General features: G+C 39.8%; 1 protein-coding gene across 1 annotated transcript in view; it reads right to left on the bottom strand.

The window, feature by feature from the left end:
- Positions 1–12,013, bottom strand: part of LOC117831101 (BMP/retinoic acid-inducible neural-specific protein 3-like) — a 135,190-nt gene extending 123,177 nt beyond the window's left edge. Inside the window, exons 1-2 of the mRNA XM_034709628.1 lie at positions 11,687–12,013; positions 7,676–7,751 (exon numbers count right to left, since the gene is read on the bottom strand). Of these exons, the coding sequence (XP_034565519.1) occupies positions 7,676–7,751; positions 11,687–11,734 (124 nt within the window). The 5' untranslated portion in view covers positions 11,735–12,013. The remainder of the gene's footprint in view (positions 1–7,675; positions 7,752–11,686) is intronic.
- Positions 12,014–12,256: the final 243 nt, after the last annotated feature.

Genomic DNA, 12,256 nt, shown 5'->3' with positions numbered 1-12,256 from the left:
AACTTAACATCAGCTGAGTTTAATAACAGAGAAAAGACGGACCTAAAACAGTCACTAAGGGTGCCCTGAAACAGATCAGAAACATACGTTGGTTTCTAAACAGTCTGTGTGTGATGAGCTGAGATTGAAAAGTGTTTGATGTGAGTTTTAAACACAAAATACTGAACGCAAAATCATAAATTTAATATAACAGAGGATGGATTATGTTATATCTGATTGTTTTTGTCAGATTCACTGTCTAATGAAATAGATTAATAGAGTATAATATCATAGATAGAATATATATTAATGATCAGTTATTCCTCCTGTTAGTTTCCCCGTTTGTTCTCATTTTCTACATTAAGAGAATTAATGTCTGACAGTAAAGTTTGTCTGTTAGTAAAAACACTTGAAATATTTCCTGTCAGGTAAATAAAGTTTCATACGAGGCTGATAATTAATGAGCACAGGGTTTGAAAAGAGTTGCATGGTTTCTATTTCCCCTTGAAGTAATGAATTATTTAATAATGAGGCATTTTACCGGTGAATCGATCCGTGATGCTTCAGGACAGAATAAACAGAGCTGATTCTCTTCATGTGCAGGTGTGTGTTAAACAGGTAAACACAGAGACAGAGCTCTGTTACTGTTTATATTGATCAGAGTTATTACAGTGAACATGTGTGCAGTCAGTAACAGTTGTTAAAGCCGTCATCACAAACCAACATCGCTTCACGTGACGCTCCGGAGGAGAGGACGTCTCATTTCTCTAAATACAAATCTCCTCTCTCCTCTGGTTTCATTTCCTCGCATCTCTGGTGGGCAGGACTAAGACGCGAGGAAGAGACACGAGGAAACGACGCGAGGATGGACGTTTAGAGCTTTGAGATGCACCCTTTGAGTGCATAAAAGCCCAACCCCAGTGATGCTCTCTATCTCTCTCAGTCCATAAGGACTCATCCCAGCAATCACCAACACATTTGTGCCTTTGTTTGTTTTGCCTGACAACACTCCGCACTTCATCAGGTCACGTATCCACATTTATATCGCTGACCTTGCTGACTAACACACTCCTTATTTGGAGTTAATTCTCCAGCTGTTATTTTCTGTACAATAAATAATACCAATTGCATTTAGCTCTAGTGTCCTTCCCATTTGTCATACCCCTTGAGCCAGGTTATGACAGAAACATGTTATTTTTATAGATTCTTAAGTGTGAATTCAAGTCACCAGAGGCAAGAAATGAGCATGAGTAAAACATCAGCCAACACAGTACAATTTGAATGTGTGTACATGGCTGTTATTTCCAGTCTGGAGGAACGATACTCAAAGACCACACAATATAAATTATATCATATGCAGAGGCCCTATGATGATGCCAGAGCTGACATTTCTTCTTTATTAGGGTCATGAGCTGCAGGTCCAGAACAACAAGAGTCAGAACAAGTTAAGAAAAGGGACACAAAGGATGTGAGTCGGATCCATTACAACTGCATTTCCATCAGCTCAATAAGCTCAAATACACAACACCTACTTGGTGGTCTCAAGGATTAAAAAAAAGAAGAAAATCACAGCATGCATATTGTTGTTTGAGATGTGCAAATCAAACAGCCCTCCTGGGATCATTTGCTATCATCAGCAACAAGGGCAAAATGAACCCTGGAATGCTGCTGTGAAACAGCATCAGTCTCATGGTGTGAAGTATAGAGCCACTGCTGCCTATAAAATGTCAGTGTGCCATCATAGATGACTGGTTTCATCAGGATAAGGCTTGATCCACAGATAAAGTGCCCCTCCTTATCGACCATGACAGTCCTTGCTTGTTTTATCACACACAAAGTGTAGGCGCACGCCGCGCTGTTCACAGGACTCCCCGCTGGCATCAATAGCAGCAGGATTTTCGAACAGGATTTGGCTGGTCTCAGGCTTGTGAGCAGTGATCCCTGATGCAAAGCTGTCTTATCTGACAAGTTTGTGTGTGTGTGTGTGTGTGTATGTGTGTGCACTCTCTCTACTGAGAGTGTGTGTTTCTGTGTTTTTATTTGTGTGTATATGTGGTGTTTGTTTGTCACTCTGACCGGCTACACAGACAGTAGTTATCTGATATCAAGAGCATGAGGGCATTCGAGTATGGTCCAACACTCCATCCCTCCCTCTGACACCCCTCCCCTCTATCAATCCATCCATCCTCCCAGCCATCTATCTATCCACCACAAGCACTCCATCAACCCCCACCCTCCTTCCGTTATCCTTCATCCACAGCACAGCGCTCAGACTCCTGGGGAGATTATGTCTGCCTGTCAGCCTCTCTGTTCTGATACGTTAGAGCAGAGTTTTATTTTTTTATCCCCTTCGCACACGTGAAAGCTGACATGATTGGCACTCATCTTGAGTTCTGATTGTTGTGCTGGGTTCACATTTTGTGGAGGAGTCACTTCTTAGATTTCAATACAGAGGCAAAGCTCCACTGACAGCTAGAACGGCGAAGGTTCAGGTTCTGCGAGCAGTCAGACTTTTTTTATCGGTAGGAGCAGGCGTTCTCTTGTCTGCAAAGTTTCACCTCCTCTGAGATGTTTAGTATTGCTGAGTCATAATGGAAAGCCATTCAGTCCTGCCACATCTGAATCTTACTAAAAAGCTTTGCTTCTCTAGGAATGCACAGAAAACAAAAGCATCTATTTTAATTTAATTGATTTGGTTGTTACTTACTTAATTTGTGCAGGAAGATTCATGTAAAGGAGTGGCTAAGATTTGAACCCAGGCCAAATATCAGTGTGAGTAATTGCACACGATGAAATTTCAACCATTACTGCTCGCACTTTACAATCAAGGGACATCTCTTTCTTCATTACTGCCCTGCTGCTAGGCTTCAGAGCCAGATCCAATTACTTTTTTCCTGATGGCCTACTTCCATTTTAATTTTTACACAAACAGAATGACTTCACTTCTTCCTTTCTGTCTAATGTACGAAGTCAATACAACACTGATTCCATAAAATCCTTGCAACATTTAATTTGAGATCATTAGCATGCTGTTCTGTGTAGCATATATTTGGGATAAACATTACATTTGTGCAACTTCGGAACAATTTGTTGCAACAACAGATCCTTTAAATCATAGATAGCTTCAGGCTGTCTTCAAATGAAAAATTCAATTACCAAACAAAGTAACTGTTTGTTTGCTGCTACCAAGACATACTTAAGACATAAGACTATGACAATGACACAAACAACTGGGAGGTCCTGGTAGACAACTATATGATGACAGACAACATCTTGCAAAGGGACTGCCAAAGAAATCAGCTTGCTCAGTTGCATTTACAGTACATTTGTCTGAAAGTTGGTTAATTTAGCTGTCCCTTTTCAAATAAAACAAACCAATAAACCTGGGAAGTTAACTAAACGGTCTTAAATATAGTAACATCTGTTCTTAGTTTCAGTCTTTTAACAATAAGAGATTAATATGTGAGCACATTGGTGCCATTTACCTGACTTTGTGCTAAGATTTTATGGACTTGTTTTCATACCTCAGTGATCCTCATTGACACAATCCTTAGCCAGTATTTATTTTTTATTTGTTTTTATTTAACCTTTATTTAACCAGGTAAGTCATTAAGAACAAATTCTTATTTCCAGTGATGACCTGGCAAAAGGCATAGCCTTTTGAGGGGTAAAGGGTCAGGGATAACAGTAATGATAAGTATAGTTAGTTAATATATAGTTATACAGTATAGTTAGTCTTATCATCATCAATTCCATATCCATTTACCTCTGAAACTCTTAAACAAAAGACAGGTTATTAGGCCACAGAGTGTTTCATATTTCAATCAGGTTTCATTGCTCCACTGTAACATGACACTATGATGAAGCAAACTCCAGAACAGTCTGAGCAATTTTCTCTTCCTAGATAGAAACCTTGAACAAACCTGGTCCCTTTACCCCTCTTCAGTGATAACTAGCAAACACATACACAAAACGTCAAAGCCACTGCTGTGTTTGCTCCATGCTTTTCAGTTTTGAGTACGATGACCAAAGAGAAACAAATGTTCTTTGGAAAAACTGGAGGTTAAAAGACTGTGGACTCATCATCCAAATGGTTAAATGTAGCTCTAGCAAATGTTCAGACAGGAAGACTATAAAAGCATTCACAAGCAGTTGTTTAACTCTCCTCTCCCTTCACCTGCTTCACCATGCTCCGGAGCTGTCATTGGTTAATCAGCAGCGGCTGTCATCAAAAAGCTTAGTGGCACGCCCTTATCGTCAGTCTATCAACTTTCTGCTGTCTTTTTAAATGTGTCTCTCTCTCCAGCTAGTTCCTTCTTGCATTGATGGTGCACACCCCTCCACCTCCCCATTTCCACCTGGTCTCCGCAAGTCTTCAATTCCTAGAATTCATTAACTACCACCACCAGTGTCTGGACTAGGGCGATTTCTTCTGCTGCCAAATTCACACATTCTACGCTCCATAGAGTCCTTACGCCAAAGATTTCTGTCAAGTTCCATTATTCATTAAGTTGTAATAAATAACATTTAATCTTCAAATTGTGTCTCTCCTGATTTAAATAACATAAAAGGAAAAATGAACAAAATCAAAAGTTTTTGGTCCTTGGTTTTGGTGAAAGGATTGGCTGACAGCATGTGTAGTTAAGAATTTGCTTTCTGTTTCCCATGCTTAGCTTTTGGAGGAGCTTTTCAGAACATTTATGACAAAATTAGAAAGCATGAATGCAGCACAAGTCACATTGGAAACTGTGTGATGCTATTGATGCTGGGCAAAGTTAACATTGCCTGTGAAGAGGGCTACTACATGGCTATACAGAGACAGAACGAGCTGGTAAATAAAAACAGGCATTCACCATCAAGGAAGAGATACACAGACCCCTTACTAGTGTTAATCACTTCTCTGTAGTGTTGCACTGTAACTTGAAGTCTCACATGTAATGCTAATTTTGCTGCTGCATTAGCTACATACAATTATAATGCATGTATGAGCCCAACCACCCAATATAGCCATCAGCTGCCACTGATTTTTAGAAATGTAAATGGAATAAGTTTTTGTTGCTGAAAGCCCAGATACTGCCTTATAGGTTGGAATCAATGCAACACCTTAAAAGTAAAATATATTTTACTAGAAGAAGAAACAGCTCAAGAAGAAAGAAGTCTTGACCTGATTATTGCTTACCACTTTCTGAACAACCGTTACTTCTAGAATGTTTTGCAATAGGAGATTAGTTAAATATATTCTCCTCTCATCCAATGTCGAGCAGGCCTAAAATATGATGTGAAATATATTCCCCTAGTGTATTGGTGTATAATATCATGTGTCATTATTTTCACAACACTCTTAGTATATCATTTTAAAATGTGTAGATTTATTGATCCTGAAGTTAATGCACAGTCTTGTCTAGTTCTTTAACCTGTCTACTATGACTGACTACATTACCTCCTGGTTCTGTAGCAAGCAAACAAGGGGGTTACTTTGTTCCAAAATGGTGCCAATCATTTTTTTTGTCATTCTCTGTAGCTGATGCTGGGCACATTCACATCTCATAACTGTCATTTTTTTGTTGCTCTCACATCAAACAACCTCGGCTCCCGTGGGCTCCTGTTCCTCCAGCAGTGGTGGGCACACTAAATGATGAGGCACTGAAGAGAGTCAATGCAAATTAGAATAGTTTCTATTTGGATTGAGTCATGAGGGATCTCACAGCACAAATGTGAAACATACTTTGTTTTTCACCCTTATTGAGCTGAAGTAGAACTTGAGAGGGAAGAGCAGCTTGCAGTGCTTATTGTGTGTGCTTTTGTTTGTGCAGCAACAGACTACACGGATGTTGGAGGAGAGAGAGAGGGAGCGAGTTTGAAGTGATGCAAGGTTGTTCGGGTAGAAGCAAACAATGATTGCAATCAAACTCATGAGCCAGCCAAGTCAGATGTTTGACGCTGATTGAGACTGAGTGAACACTGACTGTTGCTCATCTTTTTGAAAACATATTTTACTCTGTTTCGGTAAGCAGAACACAATGTGCTGACGACTTCTGGTCAGACTGCATCCGACCCTCACCCTGAAGAATAAAGCTTTGATAACAGATACACCCTCTAACAGGGAAAACGTGTTTTTTAAAGGACAAAATATATTGCTCTAGATATCTAGTCCAACAGAAATGTCTCTGAACAAGATTTTAAAGGGCAAGCAGAGCCAAAATACAAGATCATATTCTTAGATCTTCACAGTATCACACTGTGAAACTGAACTCAACTCTACCCTGAGAACAGTGAAATAATGAAGCATGAGGCCAGCTTCTGGAATTATTCACCCATATTCTTTTCCCTTGTTTTTGTTCGTTGCAAAAGAGACAGCCGGCTGATGACATCATAAAAAAGTAGAACATTTTAGATGATTAATCATCTTTTTAAGGTTGACAGGAAATGTAATACTCAAATATATCATTACAAATGCTAAGATAACAATTGCTTCAAAATAACTCAGAGGGGCATTTAATGTAACACCTTTATCTTTTCAAGACTAAAGGCTCATTTATACTTCAGCGTCACCCCTACGCAGCAGGGGCTGACACGACTACCACATACTTCGTCGTTGTGTCCGCCATCAATTCGACGCAGAAGTATAAATTAGTCTTAAAGAGTCATTGTTAAAACATGCGCGTGTGTGTTCACACGCATGCTGCCACGATCAGCCTCTTTGTAATGTAAAGCCACCGAACACTGAGCTTTGGTCTTTGGGAGGCCAGCGACTGACTAATAAGTCAAATCTGTGCATGTTGCATCATAAAAAATTTACCCGTCTATTTTAATTTAATGAGACCTTTATCGTTAGTGTCTATTAAGTGCAATGCAAGTGTGTGGAGTTTGGCTTCTGCTGCTCAAAACACTGTATATTAATACAAATTACTAAAATTCTAACAAATTCAAAACTTAACAGCAGGGTACCCTTTATCTAATGAATCTGAATAATCTGCTGACCTCCCTTTAAAGGCTTTTCATAGGGACTACTTATTCGAAAGAACTGACCAAAATCTTTAACACAACTGGCTTCAACAACGGACAAATGAGAAAAACTTCATTTTGGTGAGCTGACCTTTAAAGTCAGCACCAATTATTACACAGTTTCAGTAAGAAATGAGACTCAGAGGCTGTTTTTTGTGTCACATTCAGCAGCAAACCTTCCACTTCCCACACTCTTAATTGGCAATGCCTCTGATCCACTAATGTAAGTTGGTGCTTATACGCTATTAGAGAATACTTTCTCATTACTCATCATTAGATGATTAAAGTAAAGTGATGACATGATTCATAACATATCAGTACTTCATTGAGTTTACTGGCTCATTATATTCTGGCGATGGTGTTAAAATCTGTTCCCTTCTTAGAGTCTGCATGCAACCATTAGGCCTAAAGAAAAAAAAATGACACCATGATCGCAGCAAGTGTCGCTACAAGGACCATGAAAACCTGAGCACTGTGTCTTCATTTAGAAGTAGCACAAGAACAAGATGGACCACTGCTACTTTACTTTGTAGTCTTTTTTATAGAGTACCTTTGGCTTTGTATCCTGACCTCAGTTCATCCACATCCTTCTGCAATTCCTACTGCTCAGAATCACTATAATGTCGGCAATTATGTGTCCTTTCTTCCAAGAATCTCAGAGCTTCTCTCAAATCTGGACTGTCACAAATACCTGCAGTCTCAGCATGAATCCTTGAGTCACTGTCATCTTCTTCAGGAACAGAGAAAAGCCAGCACACCAGGAGGATCTGAAAAAAACAGAACATTGAAAGGAATGCTGAAAGGAAAGAAAAATTGATCAAAAGAGATAGAGTGCAGACCAAAACTTTGAACAATGCTTTTAAAATACCGCACACTATATGGTACCAGCTCTGCGTGTTGCCATGCGTCAGAGTTTGCACACTCTGTATCTCAGTGTGAAACAATGAATCACAGCAATATTTAGAGGAGAAGTTCATGGTGAGAGGCAGACAGACAGAGCGATATGGTGTGAGAAGCTTACTGGCAGTGATGGCAGTGCCAGATGGGAGAGGGAAGCGCTGCCCAGGAGAGGCGCCAGTAAGCAGAGATGAGCAGTGCCAGCCCAACTGTGTCTAACAGGAGGTCCAGCCATTTAATCAAACCCAACACTGAAACCACAACAGTGCCAGATGCAATTCAAATCCTTATATAATGCCAATTAGTTTTATATAGCATCCCCACCACACCCTCCTTTAAAGACATCTCTTGTTATCATTTGTGAAAATCTGAATCTACTCTGTAAAGGAGGTTGGAAGGACTACACAATTGTGAGATGGTGTTTGGAGGGATCTAGACAGCAGGTTGAGATGAAGATGCACACAAAAGATGACAATTTAATCTTTCAACTAAGCAGCAACCTCTGAAATTGAAATATGAATCAACTCAGATGAGCCAAAAACTCCAGTTCTTTGAATGGCCACATGGGGCTGGCTCAAGAGAAGAGTCTGTCCTCATTTGGACCCACATGTTTAGAGCCCAGTAACGACAATATTTTTGGTCTCTATGTGAAGCTTTTTTTTGTGATAACTGAATGAATGATAATTTTATATAACTTAGTCACAGCTCAAAGCAGAAGCTGTTATGATTAATAGTTGTAATACTGTTCTAGTGATAGGTTAGAAGTAATGAGCTAGTTAGCAAATTAATGACCCACCTGGCTGGTTTCCTTGTTTAGCCTTTATCATACATTGGTCTATTTGTGGTGATCCATGCATAAGTCTGGATTTGCAGGCTGGTTGTTAAAACTTACTCCGTTAATGCCTTCCTTTAAAGCTTGCTCTCCCACCTGAGATGTGTGCAGACAAGTTCAATGGTTGCTTCACTAGCTGATGACTGTTGCACTTTATGAACTCGCCACATCCCCATACCTCTCCAGCCCCACCCTATTGCCCAAACATAGCACCATAAAGACAACATGGTGACAGTTAAAATGCCAGACTTGAGCCTTCAAAAACATACTCGACAAAACAACTTGTGATGCCTGAATGGCTGCATCCGTTATGTATCCAGTGTATGATATTTGCAGGGTATGAAAACCAAACAATATAGAAAGGGAAGTGCAACACTTGTCCTTGGCTTAATCTGAAATCGGCTTGCAGCTGGCTGTGCCCACTGCACCAGACTCAAACACCCTGTCATTTGGGTGATTGAGCTGCCAATACTCTTCCACCCACACAAACACATACACACCTAGTGAAGAGAACTCAAGCTAACTAATAACAAGACTATCACTCATAATGTCAAGGTATCCCTTTGAGATGGCTGATGAAATCATCCGGTGCTGCTCTGTGGGGGATGAAGGGACAATCCGGCAGAGGAGGGCAGAGCTAGTTTGAGCAAGAAATAACTGGAAATACCTTGATTAAATTCAGAGGTGTGAGATTTTCATCAGCGTGATACTGCTCAGTGGGGGTGTAGGGGTAATGGTAGGGGCTGGGAGTCTCTCCTGTTGACAGAGAGGACACACTGCTTGTCAGCAAAGTCATCTTTTCTGCGCACAACATCTGCGCTGATTTGGTGCTGCACTGTAAGCAGGCCATTAATCTAAAGCAGAACCACTCCTTATCGTGCAGAGTGACAGGCACCCTCACACTGCAAGAATGAAAAATAGATATCAGGGTTTTCTTCCTTCTCCGTATTTGTCTCTGTGTCTGTCTTACTGTTATCAACTGCTTCCTGCTTCTATAAGGTCATTTAAATTCGACATGGTCTTGCTCTCTTAAGCAGTGCAACGCAGAAAATACCTCCCCCCGAAATAGCACTGTGCCTCTTGACCCCCTTCTTCTTTTTCTGGAGTGCCGCAACTCAGGCATCGGATCGATGCACAGTGGTGCTGATGCTGTGGCATTTCCTCAAGGAGATGGATGTTGTGGGGTCTATAAGGCAACATTGTGACATTTACATAAGGGGGAATGGATGCTATCGGGCCAGGGAGGAAAGAAAAAGGTAGGAGAGGAGCTGTTCAGAACAGTTATCACCCCATCCCCACTGATGCTCCTTGACAGTCATTTTACCCCTCCTGCTGAGGTACAGAAATGGTACATGAAATATTTTCTTTACACCCTCTGCAATTCCAGCTAGCAAGGGAACTGAGGTGATGGCATATGTCAGCACAGCGCAACAGGAACCAGAGAGAGGTTAATGAATAGATTTAAATAAAGATTTGCATTTTTCCTGTAGATGGTAGCGACAAAATCATTCAGACCTAAGCCTGCCTGCCGTCTTCAGCATGCTGGGTATTTATAAAAGAGGACAGGATGTGCGGAGGGGCTCTGAGAGCAGCAGAACTCGAGGCTGAGCCAGCCAATCTTGAACTTATTCAATCAAGAATGAGCACATCTCATATTATGAGTACTATATTGAATGTGAGCCAAGGTGTGCTGCCCAAAGAAAAAAATGTTTGAAAGTTTGGAGAATGATTACTAAAATGTGCGGTTATATGTCAGAGCGACCTGCTGCACACTGATCCAGAGGTTTGATTCCATTGAGGAAGATTTTCGTTTGAATTTTTTTTAAAGAGAGCTTGCAATCATTTCTTTAACAAACTGTTAATTTAAAATCGTCTTTTTCCCATTGATGAGAAATCTCTTTTATTAAACTTATATGTATCAACAACATTATCAGATCTTGAACGCACAGGGAGGCGTTCCAGAGTTATTTAGTGTTCTCAAATAAAACGTTCTCATCTTTCACTTAAAAGTACTGAGATGTTAAAATGAGACTTTATGGAACAGTAATGGATTGTGTATCTTCCAAATTGCACCATGGTAACAATTGGCTCATTTTTTGTGCAGCTGAAACATTAGTCCAGTTTATTGGAGCATCTGTCTTATTTACTGATCTCAAATATCCTATTCTGTCATATGTGGGAGTTTATTGGAAGGAGTGACTGCCATGAAATCACTCACACTGCTCCTCATTGAAGATCATATTAGATATAAATGGATCGAAATGGAGCTTCAGGTGAGTTATTGACTGCTGGAGTTATTACCAAATATTGTTATTGAATTAGTCTGTGTTTTGAAACTCATATTGGAATCAAAGTGGGATTAAAAGGAGTTCAGACGACTGAGCAGACCAGTGAGATAAGCATGTCTCATTACATGAACAGATATATTAAATTGCACTCTACGAGATATGCCAGTTAGCCTGGATTTATTAGCTCAAAATTGGACCTGGGTAGAGTCAAGACACAAGATTTTAACTACTTGTGGCAGACATGTACTTCCAACCAAAATGTATTACAAAACAATGTTGATTTAATTTGTCCATTAATAGTGGAAAAGTAAAAGTGGGCCAAACCACATGTGACACAACATACTCTCCATCCGATCTTGACAGTTCACACAGCCAAGTGTAGTGGATAATTTAGAGATATTTACAGGTTTAAAAGACATGTAAAGCTGACTGTGATCTGCATAACAGTGTTAAGAGGCATCTTTAAATGTTCTTATCTTGTGGCCATTTGGAGGCGACTCAGCTGGTTGAAAAATAAGTTGGAACATATGTCTTAATGAAAACAGAATAGCTAAAGTTGTGACTTAAATCTTTCCTTTCGAGTCTCATTCAAAACAACATGATGTTCATTTTATTAAAAAAGGACCAAATTGCAGACAAAACTAAATAAAGGTTTATTAAACAAAAGACCAATACAGAATCTCACCTCTCTTAATGTCCGAAGTTCAACTGAAAATCCAACCCAAATCCACATGGGAAAAGGTACTTAAATGTCCATGAAATCCAGAAATGTCCAGCAGAAAGTCTCAAAAACACACAAAGAACCATGGGAAGCAGAGGTAAGACTCAATGAACTGACCAAGAAAGAGGGAACAAACAGAGACTGCACACAAACTGGGTAATCAAATACAGGTGTGAGCACAAGACACAGGTGAAAGAAGTGAGGTGCAATCAAACTGGAGGGAAAACACAGGGAGTAAAACTAAACCCAGACACAATAGGTGAATACTACAAAATAAAACAGGAAACAGTACACACGCAGGGAGCTCAGGAAAACATGTATACTGGCCCACAAAATAACAAAATAAATTAAAATGACTGTTAAAGACAAGAACATAAGACAACACATGAAACACGAGGTAAAAACTACAAAATCAAACAGGAAGTTAGGACCAAAATACAAAACAAGGGTGATTCAAAACTCAACAATAGAAAATCATGACAAAAATAGATGACAAAGTAATGTAAATAAAAATGGGCAGTTCCCAATTTTAAA

This window comes from Notolabrus celidotus, chromosome 2 (assembly GCF_009762535.1).
Source record: "Notolabrus celidotus isolate fNotCel1 chromosome 2, fNotCel1.pri, whole genome shotgun sequence".
Classification (NCBI taxonomy): domain Eukaryota; kingdom Metazoa; phylum Chordata; class Actinopteri; order Labriformes; family Labridae; genus Notolabrus; species Notolabrus celidotus.
This window is presented reverse-complemented; position numbering and strand designations above follow the sequence as displayed.